General features: G+C 40.5%; 1 protein-coding gene across 2 annotated transcripts in view; it reads right to left on the bottom strand.

Moving 5' to 3' along the window:
* COL24A1 (collagen type XXIV alpha 1 chain) overlaps window positions 1–19942 on the bottom strand; it is a 170230-nt gene that overhangs the window by 48983 nt on the left and 101305 nt on the right. Inside the window, exons 25-32 of one of the 2 annotated variants that reach the window (XM_079981022.1) lie at window positions 17498–17551; window positions 14599–14652; window positions 13776–13829; window positions 12405–12458; window positions 7499–7552; window positions 6806–6850; window positions 6645–6689; window positions 4427–4480 (exon numbers count right to left, since the gene is read on the bottom strand). The exons of the other annotated variant lie outside the window; for it this stretch is intronic. Of the exons in view, the coding sequence (XP_079837148.1) occupies window positions 4427–4480; window positions 6645–6689; window positions 6806–6850; window positions 7499–7552; window positions 12405–12458; window positions 13776–13829; window positions 14599–14652; window positions 17498–17551 (414 nt within the window). The remainder of the gene's footprint in view (window positions 1–4426; window positions 4481–6644; window positions 6690–6805; window positions 6851–7498; window positions 7553–12404; window positions 12459–13775; window positions 13830–14598; window positions 14653–17497; window positions 17552–19942) is intronic. 2 annotated transcript variants of the gene reach the window in all.

Genomic DNA, 19942 nt, shown 5'->3' on the forward strand with positions numbered 1-19942 from the left:
CTAGTACAATTACTTACTACAGCAGCTCTGCTCATAAGAAATGAATGGAAGGGTTGCTTTTATAGATCTATACCTGTATCAGAATAAATACGAAAATCAGTCTGCTCCATCTAAGGATTATTCTCTTCCCACCTGGACCAGAAATAAGCTTTCTGTCTCTGTTATTCTGTCCTCCTTTTGGTTTAGATAGGACGTAATTTGTTTTGTTAGGGCAGCCTGGAATTTAATTAAGTGAAAGTAACTACGAATAACAGCCTTGTTAGTTGTTAGTTCAAAGAAAAGAGCGAGCATTTATTATTATTGTATTATTATTATTATTATTATTATTATTATTATTATTATTATATATACTGCTGACTGTAAAAACAAACAAACCTCAAAGCAGTTTACAAAAAAAAGAGGGGCTCCCTTTATGCTGCAAAACAAATACATGTTAGCCTAGTGGGAGTTTGGAAACTTTTACATGCAAATTGACTAGTGCTAGTCTTTCACCTGAGTTTGGAGGCTTTTTTTTTTTTTTTTAATAACATGGGAGGGTGATCTTGTGCCTTTCCCTGTCATCTGCATACTTCCCCCCATTATTCTCTTCACCATTCCTCCTCTCTGATTCCCAATAAAACATACAAGATGGGGAAGGGGACCCTTATCAGTTTTATCTGCATATTTACAAAAAAAACAAAAATGATGCAAACCACCAAGGGTGAATGAAACCCTGTATCTTATTTATTAATTGTTATTTACAATTTTACCACACCTTTCCTCGCAAGGGTTCAAGGTGGCATTTTATGGTTTTTCCCTCCTCTCATTTTATACCCATAATAAGCCTGTGAAGTAAGTTAGCTTAAAAGGCTATGTTAGGGTACCAAGGGGTTGCTCGAGAGCAAGCAGGCAAATGCCTCCCCGCTCAGCTGTGAAGCCTTGCTTTTGATGCCAAAATAAACTTTCTCTGTGCAGAGGGCCACTCTCCCATGGCTGGCTCATTCACTGGCAGAATCTGTGAGTGGGCGGTCCTTAAACCTTCCCCAGCAGCGTAGTTTCTTGACGCCCAATCTGCACCTCCCCTCTCGGCGCAGAAGCCTACTGCGCAGGGAGGGCATGGGTAACGGAGGCCCTCTCTCCTCCCCGCTTTGCCCAGGCAAGGTGTCCTGGCACTGCCTTGCCTCCTGCGAGCCCTGAAGCTCCTCTCCACTGGAGGCGTGGTTACTCTCCTCTGCTGAGGAGGAGCTGCTTCCCACGATCTTTGGGGGCTCTCTGTAATCCATCCGGCTTTCCCCCTCTTGCCCCTGAGCCGATGGCAGTTCCCTGACAGGCTGTGACTGCCCCAAGATTAACTAGTGAGCATCCTGATTGATGTGAACTGTGGTCTCCCAGATTCTAGTCCAGAGGTGCCATCATCTCAAGACAATTGAGGAGGCCCAACACTATATCCTGATGTCACAAGGAGCCAGAGGGCAGAGCCAAACGCCCTCTGAAACTCCGAAAGTGCTTTGGCCCCTAGGAGTTGGCACACCTGTTCTAGTCTAACCACTAGGCCACATTGGAGCAGGAGGAGAAAGAAAGTAGGGAAAGCAAATGAACCCATGGAAAGTAGGGAAAGCAAATGAACCCATGGAAAAGCTGACAGAAGGCAGAAAGACAGGCAGGGTAGCAATCACAGACAAAGTTGAAGTGGTGGGGGAGGAAATTCTTCTCCCCTAGCACCACAGTAAACAGGATACTGCTGAGAACTTATCAACAGGTGCCTTCCTGAATTTTAAAACAAGGTCCAAATTACTTCAAGGAATTGGAATTTCACCATTAGGCAGAAATCCATATGGCAACCTAAGCGCTTTGAGCACCTCCACTGTATTCTGCTGCTTCGGGTGTCATGAAGATTAGGGTTTGATCGAACAGGCGAATGTTTTTCCCATACTATTCCCACGGAGCTCAGACAGGCTTGGCACAGACACCTTTTTCTCATGACTCCAGTGGAAAACCAGAAGTCAAAGCATGTAAGTGAACAATACTGGAAAGCTCAGGTGCAACCAAGAACACAAGTGGCCACCAGCACAGATTTTAATGAGGCGGTGTGACACTGAGGTGAAATCCCTTTCAAAGTATACCCAGTACTATCTTGCAACCTCAATGGAAGGATCTTTGTTATGCACTAAAAAAAGGCAGAGAATTCCAGAGCAAATGCCCATCGGTCACATATGATCTAGTTGAGATTACTGCATTGCAGGGAGTTTGACTACATGATCCTCAGGGTCCCTTCCAACTCCACAATTCTATGATTCTATGACTGGTTGCTTAGACGCTGGGTTTCTCTAACTTGGGTCTCCAATTGTTGTTGGACTACAATTCCCATCATCCCTGGCCACTGGTGCTGCTAGCTAGGGATGATGGGAGCTGTAGTCCAACAACAGGTAAAGAGCTAAGTCTAGAACCCTGGGCTTAGAGCATCTTGCCCAAGTTTTTAAGAACACAGAATAAGCACCTCTTTGCTTTTTGTGTCCATCTGCAACGTGCAATTTCCCTAGCAAAGCCATTTCAACCTTCTGACACTGGGATAGGGAACCTGTAGCTCCCCAGACGCTGCTGGACTGCAATTCCCATCAGCCCCAGGCCAGCATAGCCAATGGTCAGGGATGATGGGAGTTGGAGTCCAACATTCATCTGGAAGGCCTCACGGTCCTCATCCCTTTAGCTGCTCACATTTTCCTCCTGAGCTCATGCAGTGAAAATATGTGTGAGGGATCGTCCCACAGGATATATAGATAACACACTCACTCACACACATTTATCTGTATTTCCCCCCGCTGTGCTGTGAGATATGATTTTTCTCACCCTCTGCTTGCTAGATATATATTGTATTTCTAGCCCAAAAAAGGTTATGCAACAAATGCCTGCAGGCACACTTCTGAGATAAGTAGGCGCAAAGCCAGACCTTGGAAAATTCACATTGGTGTAAATCTTAGAACTATATTGCTGATGTAAAGAATCATAGCAGTGTATTTTTACATCACTTACTGGGAAGGGTACTTTTTCAGAACAATGAAATCCCAGAAGTAATGTTGACTTACTTCTGTGAAATAATAGCTCCAGTGCTGCCTCAATCAAGAAGCAACATGTCACTGAATGACATATGTTCATTTTTTTCTGGATTTCATTGTGTTTACACCTTTCAATTGATTCCACATTATATTGCATTTTCAGCATTTTTAAACATAAATGAAGATCCGTATTTAGCAAAAGAATGTCTGGTGTTTACAACATGGTACTTTTTGATATAGTACCAACAGGCCAATTGCATGCAGCTCTAACATTACAGAATGTCTAGAGGCAGAGAGCAACACAGAAGCCACTAACATTAGTATTTAAAAACTATTTATATAAACATGTAATGTAGATTCGTCTACCTCCAAGCAACACAGAGCTGCATAAGAAAAGGAATAGGATTGTACCAACCTAACTTCTGTTAGATAAGTTTTGCCAAGGCGATGCTCTTAAACTCAGAACAACTGCTTATGCATGCTGACAACTACACACAACAAAGTGGGTGAACAGCATAATAACACAAACAGTATTTTATACAGCAGCATCAATGCACACAAACATATGACAGGCGAGCGGGGAGGAAGGGAGGAGGAGAGAAAACTGATATCGCCTACTTCAGGGAGGAGGAAGCTGTAGCCGTCTAATTCCCATCATCCCCAGCCAATATGGCCAATTGCCAGAGATGATGGGATCTGCAGTCCAGCCATATATGGAAGGTCACAGTTTCCCTATCTGTGATCTAAGTGTTCTAGGAGAGAGTTCCCATAAGGGGCGCTGCTGGAATAGAGATACAGTCATTTAAGGATAGAATGGAATTTGGGGAGCGTGAGAAAGGTAGAGTTGGAGAAACAGAGGGCATGAGCAGGGATGCACAGCAGCAATGTGAAAATCCTCGATTGTATTGCTCTTCCATTTGCTTGAGTTGTATGTATCTTCCAACCATAAGCAACATTAGGTGTCTGTAACATTACTGCAGGCACTGCAAAGTTATATGTGGGGGTGCCAGAAAAAGCAGACTGCTTCATCTGGTGGTGGGTGCAAACGATTAGACTACTACAAGCTCAAGTAGCTAAGCACCAACATGAGGAGATTTTTCTCATGCACTACCACAGGCTAAAATAATCATGTAAACAGACTGCAAGTACAAATTAGTAGGTGGGGGTACATGACAGGTTTAGCAGCACAAGCCTATACATGCTTACTCAGAAGCAAGTCCTATTGAATACAAGGGGACTTACTCCAAGGTAAGGGTGTGCAAAAGGCTGAAGCCTCAGTGTAGCTTCTTTTACAAGGTCTACTTAATTACAGTGCAAAATGCAACATCTGTTTTCCAAGAAATTTGGCATGGCACGCGAAAGTGTTATAGGAGAAATCATAGAAATCAACTTACTGGTTCACCCATAGGACCACTGTCTCCTGTGTTTCCTGGAGGACCAGGCAAACCCTAAAAGCAGAAAGCCAACAGAGAAAAAAAAAAGGTTGTTTCAAATTCCATTTAAAAGGCATTACATTCCTTGGCCTACACAATCAAAACACTGCTCACAAAATCCCTTCAGTGACATTTATGGTTTTCTTCCCAGCTCTTACCAAATTAACTCTTGTGGTTAATTGGTTAGCTGCTTTGCCAATTAAAAACAGAAAAAAAGCTGGATCCTTAATAGTTTTTGTGTACATTCATTTCTTCAAATACTAAGTTGGTCCGTTAAGTTCAACGGGTCTATTCTGAGTCAAATACTATCCATGATAACTGATAATAAAATGACATTTTTTGCCAAATCAAACTTGGTTATCCCTGCTGCAGCTTGATTTTACATCGCATTCTTAAAAGTTCAAAATGAAAGCAATAATATCCTAAAGCAGGTGGGCGCAGCAACAAGTTTAGAAGGCAAAACAATGCACCTCTTTTAACTTGCTGAAAAGTGTTTCTTCTCAGGTGTTTCTTCTCTGTAGGTTTTCTTACTTTCTAGTAAACTGTGTATTTCAAATGTTCTTCAAATGAATACAATAAAAACCATGCTTGTGGCACTTTAGAAAGCAACAGGAAGGGGGCAGCAGATTTCCAAATTAAACAACAACAACAAAACAGCAGGCAAACATGTCAAGTAGATCAATGGCAATGTTAATCAGGATGACTGAAGTATAACAGTGCATTGCAAACACACCGGCTTTTCCCAAAATTTTTTGGGTTTCTCTAGATTTTTATTTCCCCCTTTTAAAAAACCCTATATTCTTTGGAAGTTCTCTCATCTTTTAAAAATGACTCTCCAAGAAAACCCCACATTTCCATGTGTGACTTTGCCATATTCTCTTAAGAAAGACAGTTGGTCCAAAAAATACAAGCTACTTTGCTCGATCAAGCCAAGGTCCAGCATTCTGCGTACAACGGTAAACAGCCACAGATATTCACAAGCGTAGAACGGTGGAGTTCCTATCCATAGGGTACTCAACAGCCAGGTTAGATCCTACACTGCAGAATTGGCTCTTCAGATAGGGTGGATTTGCTACACAAGCTTCTCTGCTGGTGGGCTCCTGTTGCTGACCAGGAGGGGGAAGGGGAGGAAGTCAGTACGGTGCAAACGCACTGGAAGGAGTGCAAGATTGGCTGCATCTGTGTGTTTGCACCATGCCCACCTCCCTGCCGGTCTCCTTCCAGTCAGCAACAATGACCCTCCTGCCATAAAAACAGCTGCTTCTGCTAACATTGCCTCGTTTGCCATTCTGTCACCCGTTCCACCAGCAACAAATCATTTCCCCTGTCTGCTCCTTCTGCCACTTTTATAACATTTCAAAATCAAATCTCTAGGGAAAGTAAATTTATATGCCTTTTTACTATTATTTTGAGCAAACCACTTGAACTCTGTTAAAGTGCAATGTCACAACTGTCCCCTTCTGTTCCCAAGGTTTTGTTGCACAGTGCAAAGGAGAATTTGATGGCTTCAGTGTAAGCAGAGGATTGGCAGGAGAGGGGAAGTGGTTGTTCAACTCTTTCTTTGCCAAATGCTTTGCTCAAACCTGCCCCCCCCCGGTGGGGGGGGGAAGAATATGCTGCTCCAATGCTCTTGCTGTACAGTGGTACCTCGGGTTACAGAAACTTCAGGTTATGGACGCTTCGGGTTACAGACTCCGCTAACCCAGAAGTAGTACCTCGGGTTAAGAACTTTGCTTCAGGATGAGAACAGAAATCGCGCGGCAGCAGCGGGAGGCCCCATTAGCTAAAGTGGTACCTCAGGTTAAGAACAGTTTCAGGTTAAGAACAGACCTCCAGAACGTATTAAGTTCTTAACCTGACGTACCCCTGTATTGGGAAAAGTGTCACTTGAAGTCTGAAGGGGGTTAACTGATGTCAATGAAAGCGTTAAATAGTCCCCTACCCTCTTGTCAAGTCTCTGCTCAATCTGAAGCCAGCAGCCGCACACACACACACACACACACCAAAAAGGAACAATTATTCTGTCCTCAGTAGCAGATAATAATATAGAAGGGAAGCTTAGTTAGATCATAACTGATCAACTGAGGTCCTTCAGATGAAAAATGCAAAATAATACAGGCACACATAATTAGTTTTTGGCAATATAAAGAATTCTTCTGCCTAAGTATGAAGAACTTACTGCTGTTCCTGGGCTACCTCTTTCTCCAGGGTTTCCAGCTTTGCCCTGCTCAGACAAAATTAAGAGAATGGTAATGTCAAAAAAAAATTCTAAGAAGCATCTTACTACATTTGCAACTGTAAATATAAATGCTGAAAGAACACTACTTCTCTGGCACGTACAATGAGTCCAGAGATGCCTTTCTTCCCTGTGTCACCACTCTCTCCCTGGGGGAAAAAAAGCCAATTTATTGTAAATTTACAATAAGAAGTTGACAGTTTCTTCAGTTCGTCTTTTAAATCCCAAACCAGGCATAGGCAAACTCCAGCCCTCCAATGTTTGGGACTACAATTCCCATCATCACTGGTCCTGTTAGCTAGGGATGATGGGAATTGTAGTCCCAAACATCTGGAGTGCCCGAAATTTGCCTATGCCTGTCCCAAACTATGGGCCTTTTGTCACTATGTACATAGACAGAGAAATGCAGAGATCGATATTCTACTAATAAGTCCCATCAGCACAAGGAATTCTGCTTGAGCCATCGGACCTTCCCTCTCCTGCTTTTGTATGTGGGAACCCCAGAATAGATTTGGGGGAGGTAATGGAAAAACATTCTTGTGCACAAAGAAAAATCCTTGCACTGGTGAAATGTTCATCTTAGTGCTATGCTGAATTCCACCAAGTACCCCATTATCTATTTTAAAATGTATACATCACTTCCACACTAGTTCACACGAGCAGCTGACAAGAATGCTTATCACAGGAACCACACAGAGCTGAAAGCAACAACATCTCAACAGCCTTCGCTTTCATTCACCTTCTAGCAGCATGATGACAAACTTTCTGAAGTGCAAAAAAGAACAAGTTAATATTACCTTAATACCTTGTGTCCCTTGCTCTCCCAGAGGACCATCCTGGCCTCTTGGTCCCTACAAATTAAGAAACAAATTTCTGGTATATGAAAGGGGCATTTCAGTACTGGTGCAATATTGTTTGTGTGTGTGTGTGTGTGTGTGTGTGTGTGTGTGTTAGGGAGAAAGGCTTCTCTCAAGTTGGCAGAATTTCCAGCAATAGCTCTCTTATTGTTTTCATGAAAACAAGTTGTATGGCTGCTGGCATTTTAAGAATAACCCAAAGGCTGTAATCCTATGCAAGGCCCACTGAAATCAGAGGAAGTGGTCCTGAATAGAGGGGGTGAGAAATTGAAAACGAACCTACCTAATGTGTACTTTCTGAAACATTATGTGAATTGAAATTCACACATCTTTGAATTTTGCAATGCAGTTCTGCAACCAAGTAATGTGTAGAAAAATGTATATAGTAGGGAAAGTATGCATAAAATGCATATGCTCATGAAAATAAGTTTTAAAAATGCATTATATTGGGGGAAAGAGTTTTGTAAAAATGTGTACATCAGACAACAAATCAACACTAATATGCTGATGAATTTTCATAATGACTTTTTAAAATAAAAAAATGGCAAATTAATGTGGAAATGTGGAAATGAATATGCAGGAAAGGGTAAGAAGTTCAACTGCAATTACATTATCCCTCTTGTTATTTGCTATGGCCCAAATTTCAATTCATTTACGTGGAAGGGAAATGTCAAAAGCAAGGCAGAAGATAATGTAATTATTTATACAATGTATATGGACTAAAGAAAACAAGAACCGTCAATGCCACAATACCATTTTTTTGTACATGCAGATGGATAGCATCCTTCTGTCCCCCCCCACCCCATTCAAAGCAACTGCACTGTGGCTAAAACTATACCCACACACTCACAAATAATTTAATATAAATAAAAGGTTCACAAAATGGCATAGCACTGCTGCTTTTCACTTTTAAAAAAGCAATGCGCTTCTGTACAGGAGCTGTATAGCAATGAAGTGAACATCCTCCAAAAACAAATAATTAACAAAAAACACAAATTCCATCATGGGTCAGAAATACTTCTGTAACCACATTATAAACAGTAGCCATAACTGCAATGATTGCACTATGTAGTAAGCACAGTATTTTCCCTGGTCCAAAACATTATTTCTTATAAAATTGGGAGGTGGGGGAAGTTATCTCACATCCACAAAAATGCAGGCTTGAGGGAACACGTGGACAATGCGTATACTAGATCAGAAACATGTATTGTGCAAAAAAAAAACAAAAAACAACAACCTGTTTATTTGGAAAGACCCAAGGATAGGATATTCTTGGGTGGATGAAAAGGGTAGAGAGAAAATGCAAGATGGCAGCAACACACTGGCTGCACCTCCCAGGTTTCTGCATACTTTCTCCCAGAGGTTCTATAAAATATCCATATTTAAAAAGAAAGGTGGCAAAAAGATATTTACTCATACAAATATTTATATATTGCTATTTCATTTCAAAATATCAAAGTGGTTTACAACAGTATAGAGAAACCATACAATGAACACCGTACAAATAGTTAAAATCAGATATCAATTAACTATTGTATTGGAAAAAAATGTATTCTTAATTGCCAGCATAAGCTTGGCAGAATGGAAAGATTTTCAGCAAGTATTTAAAAGTTGAAATAGAAGGAGCCTGCTGAATCTCTGTAGTGTTCCACAATACAAAGTGTTCCACAACAAAGTGTTCCACAATACAGTTGTACCTTGGTTCTCGAATGCCTTGGCTCCCGAACAAATCAGCTCCCGAACTATCAAAACCCGGATGTGAGTGTTAAGGTTTTTGAATGGTTTTCAGAAGCTGAATGTCTGGCACGGGTTCCAATTGGCTGCAGGAGCTTCCTGCAGCCAATCAGAAGCTGCACTTTGGTTTCCAAATGTTTTGGAAGTCGAACGGACTTCCAGAACGGATTCCATTCGACTTCCAAGGTACGACTGTACTGGGATGATAATGCTAAAGGCTGTTTCTTGCTGTTATCAAGCGAGTCTTGCCAACTCAGGAACAACCAATGATGCTCTTCCATAACATTATAGAGGAAACATCCTGAAGAGATAGTTAAACCATCAGCCAGCACCGCTGCCTGGGAATTCTCTACGGAGAGTGAGGAGAGTCACTCCAAATCAGTTCTCAGGAGCCACAATCACGGATAGTATTTCTAAACCTTTCAGGTGCAATGGGAAGGGGCCCCACATATTCGTTCTAAAACAAACAAGCTGGTTATGTACACCAGGAGATACCAGGAGTTTGAAACTGAGTATAAACCCCTTTGCTATAACAGACCAAAATAATAATAGGCCTATATTTGGAGTGGACTCTTGGACTTCCCTAAAAAAAAAAAGCAAAAAGCAGAGTTGTAGTATTTCTATAAATAGCACAGTGTGACTCACTGCTGGCATCCTGCATTTTCAGGGAGTGCACAATGGATGCTCTAAGCTACTTGGCTGTAGTCACTTCTGCTGGGCTGTCTGCTGTACGATTCCATATAAACAAAGAAGTCAAAAGCGTAACTTTGCCAAACGGCAGCTACTGCCTGCCCCGCCCAGTGCCATTGAGTCAGCTTTGTTTCGAAGAAAAGTTAACAGGATATTGCACACTTAAATGTAGCGTTTATATAGAGTTGTAAGAAGAATTCACATATCTAATACAGTGGTGTCTCGCAAGACGAAATTAATTCATTCCGCGAGTTTTTTCGTCTTGCGATTTTTTCGTCTTGCGAAGCACGGACTTTGGAAAAGCTTCAAAAATACCAAAGTCTTCAAAAACCTCAAAAAAGGCTACCACACCGCGTGCTATGAGTTGCTCCTCGAAGTGAATGCATGGTTTAAAGAAAAAGGAAACAAACTTGCAAGACAAAGGAAACAAACTTGCAAGACGTTTTCATCTTGCGAAGCAAGCCCATAGGGAAATCCGTCTTGCGAAGCAACTCAAAAAACGAAAAACTATTTCGTTTTGCGAGTTTTTCATCTTTCGAGGCATTCGTCTTGCGAGGTACCACTGTATCCAGAAATGTTGCAACAATCTTCTAGGGTAGTTTGACTTCACTGTTCCCATATTGCAAGTGAGGGGCTGAGAGATACCACGCTACCTGAAATTGACTTAGTGTGTCCAACAGCACCTTCCCCTCTGTCCCATTTTCCCATTCCCTCCCTACCTCCACCAAACAGATGCTCAGTGTATTTTGGCCACTAAGGGTAGCCCACCCCAATAAAGAGAACTCAGGCGTCCGAATGCCTTTCAGTTTAGAAGGGAAACAGGGCCACTAATAACAAGACTGTGTTTTCTACGTGCTCAGAGGACCCTCAAGGTATGCGGAAACATATACCCGAAGCACCATGACGGTTATTTCATTTCTTTATGCTTTTTGCAGAAAAACAAATCATTTGAATTAACAGCTGTATCTTTGTGTAAGCCCCATCTATGCATATATTCACCAAACCTATTATTTTCATCCACATTCAGTATGTTAAATGAATACATAAAAACCCCACTTCAGGATGGCCCGACAAACACTTGTGAGCTTATACTCTTGGTGACAATTGAGCATACAGAAAGGCAAGTGGGGCGGCGGGGGTCTAAAGAGGGAATAGGTATATTTCTAGTGCTCCAGATGTTTCTGGACTGCAACTTCCACCATCCTTGACTCCTGGCCATGATGGCTCAGGATGATGGCAAAGGAGTCCTGGTCTAAGGGAACCAGAAATCACGCAGACCATGTTTTCATGGACGACAACAATTGAGACATAGAATATCAGGCTAACGGTATCCTCTCCGTATCATCTCTCTATATTTTCTGTATACTAAATGAGGTCAAGTGGGTCTTAAAGTTTGGCAAAAGAGTTCTGAATGTTAACACCAGCTCCTATGTGTGCAAAGGCTTATTAGAATGCACTGTACTAGTATTGGTGGCTTGGAAGCAATAGCACTGTAAAACAAATAAAACTTACATAATAAATTATTTCCTTCTGATCCTGTTCAGATTACTTAACTTCAGAGTAACCAACATCCAGATGTAAGCTTTTCCGCTACATTTCCGACATGAATTGCAAAACTGGATTTGATAGTACAATCTTTCGGCTCACTCAAATTCTTATTGTTTTCAAAAGTTCTCAACGACTGCATGGGTTTCGTTCTCCACAGCTTTCTCATATGGAGGATAGTATTAACTAGTTTGCACATAATGCAAAGCCAAGTCATGGCTTAGCATGAACATGCAAAGATAAAGATAACGTGCTAGTGTATCATTCTTTATAAGGGAAAGAACAATTCCTCTTTCTTGCAGTTTTTTCTAGTTTTGGAAAACTGTGTTCAGGCAGCTTCTTGCATTTTCATTTTCTCAAAGCCAGATAGCCCATCTAACCATTGAGCAGCCCACCAAAATCTCAGAACATATGACAACTGGATGCGCAGAGTGCAGCTTAATGGAACACAGCTATGGCAAGGGCAGCTTGAGGAAGTGTCACCTGTCTTGGGCTTGCTCATAAAAGCTTTAAAATCACTTAAATACTCTTTAAAAAGCTCACACAGGTGTATTACCGGTCCTTTATCCATACCCAGGAAGGAAATCAGCATGTGGAAACAGACCTTCACCTGTGATTTGCCCTGCATAGTGTATTCTATGTGTAATAGAAAAAAATGTGGATTCAGAACCCAGGGGTATCCAGTGTGTTTATCCTACCTAGATTATTGGCCTGAGTTCCTTTCAAAACACCAGTTACAGCTGTAGGGACTGGCATCATATTCCAGAGCTCTTCTCCTTTATCTTGACAGATGATCAGCTGACTATATCTTCAGATGATCTGAGATATATTGTAGGCTACAAATCTATCTTACAACAAATAAAATCCTACTACTCACTCTTTGACCTTTGGGGCCCTGTAGTCCAGGAGGTCCTCTTGCCCCTGGAGGACCCTAGAAATTAAAAAGAAGATTTTCAATGTTAATAATTTCAGAAGGCCAGTTGAGGCAGCTAGTGAATACAATTTAATTTTTAGCATAGATAAGTGCATTCCAAAGTGCTTCAACACCAGCCAATGGCAATCAACCAACCAATCAATTAAACAATAATCCTCCCATGCCTATTCCAAGTTGCTTAACCAATTCATTTTATATATATATTTTTCCTAGATGGGAAGTGATGATGATGTAAACACATGAATACGTTGTTTATAACTTTATCCAAATAGCATTGCAAGAAGTGGGTTCTCAAGAACCATGTTGCTAAACGAAAGAAAATTGATTAGGTTGCTTTTAGGTCACTTAAGTACAAAGTCATTTATCGTTAACTGAGTAGGAGACTGCATTTATTATTATATTTTCTTCCAACCTTTCCTATAAAAAACTCACTTTATAGCAGTCCTGATATGAGGGCTCTCTCTAGCTTAGGTTAAGACTTATGTAAAGCTGCCCATTTTTTTAAATGGCTGAACAAATACACACACACACACCGGATTTCCCAAGGAAAATCATCTATCCACCACACAGCTTTTTAGTGATGTAAGTTCTATCACCTTCTAAAGATTTGTTGATGTTGGTTGAACAAGCAGATTATGGAAAACTTCTTGTATGAGAGTCAAGTTGTTATTATTTTAATATGTTCTGTGAATTTTCTTTAACATTTTTTTAAAGAAGCACAATACAATAACATATCAGTCCTGCTGTTCCCACTTGACTGAAAAGTCAAGAAATTTAAACGAGCTACTAACAGGTACATACATTTCTAAGTCACTATCAGGTCATCATGGCAAAGGATAAAATCTATCAGGCTGGATGTAATGGTGCCCTTCATTTAATGGAAGAAGTTCCAATTCAAATGAAACTTTCATATAACAGAAATGAGGAATGTGATTTTGGCCAATTCCCCCTTCAGCCCATCCCACAAACCTCTCACACTGTTCCAGGGCATTCCCCAGTGCTTGAGAGGAAAAACGCAGGGAGAATAATAAAATATCACTGTTTCCACTGATAAATCAAAGCCCCTTCTGTTAAACATGCACTTAAATGTCTTCCTCTGAACTGACACTTGCTGATTATTAATTTTGGTTGTATAGTATGGCTGGTTTTATCTGGCTATGTCTGCATCCCACCCCACATCGCAGTTGGTCAATTATCATCAGCCTTCTGCAAGGATACACAGTATACTAACAAAGCTAGGGTTAATATGTAATTGTGGGGCGATTTGTATGTGTAATACACTGCACCCAACAAACAAAAATAAGTTTCACTTACAGGCAATCCTTGTGGCCCTATACCCCCAGAGCCACCTGGAGGACCTGGATATCCCTGAAATGGAAGGAAATGGTTAGACTAGTTGAATGGCAGTCACCGAAATGCTCTCATGTGTCTTCTCCCACTGCTCACAATTCAACACCTGCGACTGCTCGCAACTTACCAGCACCATGTTCATTCTGTAGGTCAGGAAAACCCAACAGACTCAAGGCTTTAACCTTCGGGTCTTCACAAACACATGAGAATATTCACATGAGGAAGGAGAATGGCTATTATCAGAAACAATTATTGCCAATTGCTCTGGCCAGATGCTTATTTTTGAAGTAGGAGAGTTGGCTTTCCCAGAGCTTCAGATACTTTAGATTTTTATTCATACGTCTGGCTAATTTATCATTTCTGAGACTTGATGTGTTGCCCTGTCAATTATCTCCAGACACACACTCCATCCCAGTGAAAGTGGCAAGTTGTAAATTGCTTCTTGAAAAATCAGGCCACAACAGGTTTTGTTTTTTCAAAAATACATGTGTCTAATATTTTCTTTGATATGACAGCTTCTCATTTTGTATTAGGTAGAGGCTATTTCACACAAATGCCTCTCCAAGCAATCATGACTTTAACACCTTGAAGTTAACATGTGACTTGGTCCTAAAACACTTCTTAAAAAAGGATTAACTAATACCGCTTTTCCTTCTTTTTCTTGCAAGAGTTTTTTCCAAAGCAGAAAATTTCCAGTAAGTTTCTAAGTACTAGGTTTCTCACTGTTCATGCCATAAATAACATAAAATAAATATGCATATAAAGTTGCTCCCCATTAATTACTTACCATGATACCTTTTTCGCCAGGAGGGCCCATTGGGCCCGGACTACCCCTCTCTCCCTAAAAGGTAAACAACAACAAAAATGAAACTTTGTGATATGTTGTCATTGCATTTTTCTTTCTCTGTGAGAAAATACAAGGTTAGTTGTGGGCGAATGGGGCCTGGTCATATAATTCTTCTGCCAGGGTGGAGAACATATGGTCCTCCAGATGTTGTTGGACTCCTGCTAGTTTTCTGGAAAATTTTGCTTACGAAAAGTTATAGGTCCTGAAGCTGAAGCGCTCAGTTTGTCAATGTATTCCTGAGTTGGTTCCTGTGTGGCTCAGAATACTGTTTGGAAGACAGAACCACCTGCTTGTTGGCTGGAAGAAAAATGCTGCTATGAGGGGACATCTTTATTGCTGCATGGTCTTCTGTCTAGCGAAAGTTCTCTTCCTGCTACTGCTTTTCTCTTTTCTTTTGGCTTAAACTGAGCTCTGCCTGCCTCCAATGAAGAGAAGAAGGTATCTGGGGTTCCCTCCTCCAAAATAGGCAAACTGGAAACTGTCTTCTTGGCCTTGGACGAAGGACCCTTTTCCTACTAACTGCCTTCCTCTACTTGAAGAGAGAAGTGATGATTTTATGGAACAAGGCGCCAATCATAGTTATCTACATGGCAATATTATGAAGGATAACATAGCATGGGGCAGCCATATTTTCCATAAATTGCTCCTGCTAATGATGCCGTATTATTAGGTATCATCGTTCCTGGATCATTAGTAGGTATATTTCCCAAGGGCACTGCAGATCTGTTGCTGTGTACTCTGCTGCCGAACCAATAATGTTAATTTAGAAGTTAAGGGGGGGAAACAAAATTAAAAAGACAGCCCTTGGATGGTTAGTAAAGTACTATAACCTTGCATCATCTGATTTCCCTGCCTTGGAAACAAACCTCTGACCCTGCTCTCAGTCTTTGGGAATGGTTTCATATTTCTGGCTGACCACTGCCCCCCAAGGATTAAAAAACTCTTATGTTGTGAAGCATCATGAGATCTACAGGTATAGGGTGGTGCACCAATCTAAATAATAATAACAACAACAACATTGGCATACAAACACTTTGTGTAGCCCTAATGGAATGTGTATTGAAATAGCACAATTATCAACAACAGACCAAAAAAAAGTGTTACACTTTTAAAATACACCTTACAATATATCATGTGTGTAAAATAGTTTTATGAGAAAAATTATTTCAGCACTTTATGTAAAATGATATGTTACAGAGAAATAAGCAAATGGTGTGATAATGATAAGTGCCTCTTAAGGGTTTCATTCCATTTGAAAACTGATTAATTACCCCAATATTTTATTCTCTTGATTCAAAACTTTGGTTTTAATCTGAAAATAATCTTGTCAGTTTATCCTTAAGTAGCAACCAATTGCAATTACTGTGTCATACTGCTTGGCATTATTAAAATCCATCTCTTAGTTATATCCTGAAGAGAGGAAATAAGTTTATTTTTCAGTTATTTTACTTTGATGTTAACATATAACGAAAGTGACTTTTCACATTTTTCATGTCAGATACAATACCATCATAGAATAAAATTTTGGGGTGGGATGCCACTAAGTTGTTGTGTGCACAGAACAAGGTCCACTTGTGCAACAGGACTTCCCCCCATCTTCCTCCCAAATCTGCTCTGATTTAGGGGGTGAGTGGTGGGAGGAGAGATAGGGGACAACCCCATTGCGTGAGCAAACCTCATTCCCTGCATACATTGCCCACTTAGCACTATGCTGAATCCCTCTCTTTCTCTAGAATTTCCTTTTGAATTCCTGCCATTAAACTGGCTGAAATAATTTTTCCCTTCAGGGTAGAAATAACAAATATGCTAGATCACACTGAAAAATATTTAGGTTTCTAGCATAATGAAACCTGACATCCATTTAAATAATAGTTTCCTGTTTTCAATTTTAAGAAAAGGAATAATAGAGAATTCTTCAGAACATTAAAGGGCTGTAGTAATAAGGACATTTGGAAATATAACTTAACCCTACTGTGTATTCTAAAATTAGATAAGGCTATTAATCTCCCAGATGTTCCGAATGCTCTTGAATAAAACTTCTTGCTTTGCCAGTCTTTGATTTCCATGCAGTTCTCTTCTCCGCCTACCTTATACTGTATACAACATTAAAGTCTCACGTTGAGTATGACTGTTCTACAGAAATGAATTTATGATCTGAAAATTGAGATGATGTACGTACTCTTGTAACCAAAGAAAAATATTTAATAAAATATAATAATAATAACAACAACAACAACAACAACAATGACTTTATAATTCAACAGACACCATAGGCAAACACCACTAATATGTGTGCATGTTTGAAATGTGTCTAGTTTGTAACTTAGGACCAAACTTGACAAGACAGCAAAGATCAAGGGTGTAGATTTCCATTTTTCAATTGTTAGCAGAAAGCAGCTGCTCTAGCCTTTTAATCTCAATTGGGGTCACACGGGCATTGGACAATGCCCTCCAAAACCCACCCTCCCTCCTACACATTTTTTATGAAAGTCAACTCTCAAAGGTGCTATTTGCCCCATTAAGGAGAACTTTCAAATAAATGTAAGCTTCCCCTAACAAGAAAATTAACTGCTTCAGGGGAAGGAGGGTTCTTTATAATTGGGGAAATGGCACAAGGGGAACTCCTATTCTCCATACTGGAAGGAGGCAGCAGCTGATTTTAGAGAAAAAGATAAAGAGGTGGGAGGTCCAAGCACAGGTCTTCATCATCTTGTCAAGTTTGGCAAGATTAACCAAGATCAAAACCCTCACATGCAGCTTTTGCAATTTTACTGTATTTGGAACATTACGTGTGCCAGAGTGATTATTACATTATCAGTACTAGCATCTCATTATACACCTTCTCGCCGGGTCCTCCAGATGATCCAGTTTCACCAGGTAAGCCGATGGGACCCTACAGGGAAAACAAAAGTAGATGGGTTTCTAATTTCGTATCTTCATATTTGAGCATCAACTCATGCTAATGGTGTTACTGGAATCATCAATGTAAGTGCTTTTCCCTACACCCAAAGATACAGAGTTTGGTCCACTGGGGTTTAGTGGGAGCTAATTATTATTTCCTCATGTCTTCTAGTGATTTCAACCGTATACATTTCAACTTTGAGATTAATATTGGAAGAGCATGAATCCTAATGGCACAGCTGTTTTAATATCACTTTAATCCTAGCCCCAGTCAAGCTACCATAAATTCATCACAAGTGTGTCACTGGAATGACGCTACAATGAATGGGTCCAATCTTTATTTTAAACGAGCTCATGGAACTCATTAGTGTTCCCTGTGGGGGGTGGGGGGAGCTTAGCCCAAATTAATTTTGTTGAACTGTCACACATTATCTGAATTTCTGGCCTAGGAGTGGGGAACTTAGGGCTGCCAACACTATATTAATATAACTAATAACTCCAATCAGTCTGGACAATTATTCAGCTTGGAGAGTGAAGACTGTCTACTACTTTAAACTGTGCTTTCTTATTATTGTATTATTGTTTATTTTGTTGGAAGGTGCCTCAAGACTTTGGAAGGGGAGAATACCATTGTCTCAAACCATAAAAAATATGAGCGAGAGAGACTCTCAAGATTACAAAAAGCTTATTTGCATGGTGCCTTTAAGGCAATCCTTATGAACCACAAGCAACTATTTATAAGCCTCACCCAAGACTAATTTGGCTAACGAAAGCACAGAGCTTTCTGCCTGCCCCATAAACTGTTTGCATGCTATATTTCTACAGAGGAAATTTAGCAACTGCCAAAGAAGTATTCTGGAGGTCATAATTCTGGCTATCTTCAGAGTAGAAGGAAAGGACAAGAGCAAAAAAGAGTGCAAGTTCTGAAGCTTCTTGCTTAGGTACTGGGAGTCTCATCCAAGAATAAAGGGTAGTTGCGATACAGATGTGTTTCTGTGTATAAATGGCTCTCAGCTGCAAGATTTTCCTCCCTGGGAAAATACCTTCGAGACTTCAAACAATAGCAGTACACAAACTTTAGGAGATTCAAAATGCTGTAATTGTAAAGCAAGTATTATTGGAAACATCCAGTCTTTCTAAGAGCTTCTAAAATTGGTGTTAGATGAAACAGCGTTAAGAGCCCGGGATCACAAATACCGCTAACAGAAGCTGACAATCTTCAAAAGATTAAAACAAGGTATTAGAAATGCAATGTAGCAGACTGATATGCAGGGCTTTTTTTTCAGCCAGAACTCACTGGAACTCAGATCTGGCACCTCTCAGATGGGCACCATTGCCGTGATAAGAGAAAAGGGGAGGCATTCATGGTGAGTTCCGGCACCTCTTTTTCTGGAAAAATAGCACTGCTGATATTTAATTTAAAAAAAAAACTCATAACTTGGCTATTCACTCTGTATATTGGAAAATAGGAACAAACCAATTTCACCTCGTATCAAATTAGCTTTATTGATTCATCAGTATCAAACTATTGAAGCACTGGCCATCAAACTATGAATCCCCAGGCAATAAGAAGAATTAAAAAGACCAGTTCAAACAGCTATATGGGGTGAGGCTTCAATGATACAGACCTAACAATATGGGCCTTCATTTTAGGATTGATTTGTAGCACAGACCATCCTTCAACGAGTATCTATCATGGCAGTGCAGAATCTGGCAATGTAATATGTGACTTCTGGGTTTTTGTCCTGTAGTAATAGGGAGATGTTGTGTTGTTCCGAACGCCCTGGGAATTTATATAGGATGGGCTGGATAAACCTGGCTCTAATGTCTATATAAGACTGGCAATGAAGAAGGGCATGCTCCATTGTTTCCTGCTGCCCAGATCCACATGGGCAATTTCTCTCCTTGTATGGTATCTTCCTATAACAAACCCTTGTAAACACAAGAAACACAAGACAAACTAGAAGACACCCAAATGCCCTGGTTAACACAACACCAACTACATGCCCTCTTAAACAACCCAACAGTAAAATCAGCAGCAACTAGGCCCCTGACAACCTTTGAAAACCTCCTCCTAACAACAAAGGGAAATGGTAAAGGGACGGTATCCGCAATATACAAAATACTACAAAATCCCGCAAATCCCCTAGACGCAATCAAAAAACAATGGGAGAATGACATAGGCTATGAGATTAACCCCACTCAATGGACCAGAATGTGGTCCAAACCCCCCTTTAAATCCATATCAACGAAAAGAAAAGAACTCACACTGAAACTCACCTACAGGTGGTACCTAACACCAAGGAAACTAGCGCTAATACACCCAGGAACCTCACCAAAATGCTGGAGAGGGTTCACCTCCACAGGCACATACCTTCACATG

The sequence above is a fragment of the Podarcis cretensis genome (assembly GCF_951804945.1).
Source record: "Podarcis cretensis genome assembly, chromosome: 6".
Taxonomy (NCBI): Eukaryota; Metazoa; Chordata; class Lepidosauria; order Squamata; family Lacertidae; genus Podarcis; species Podarcis cretensis.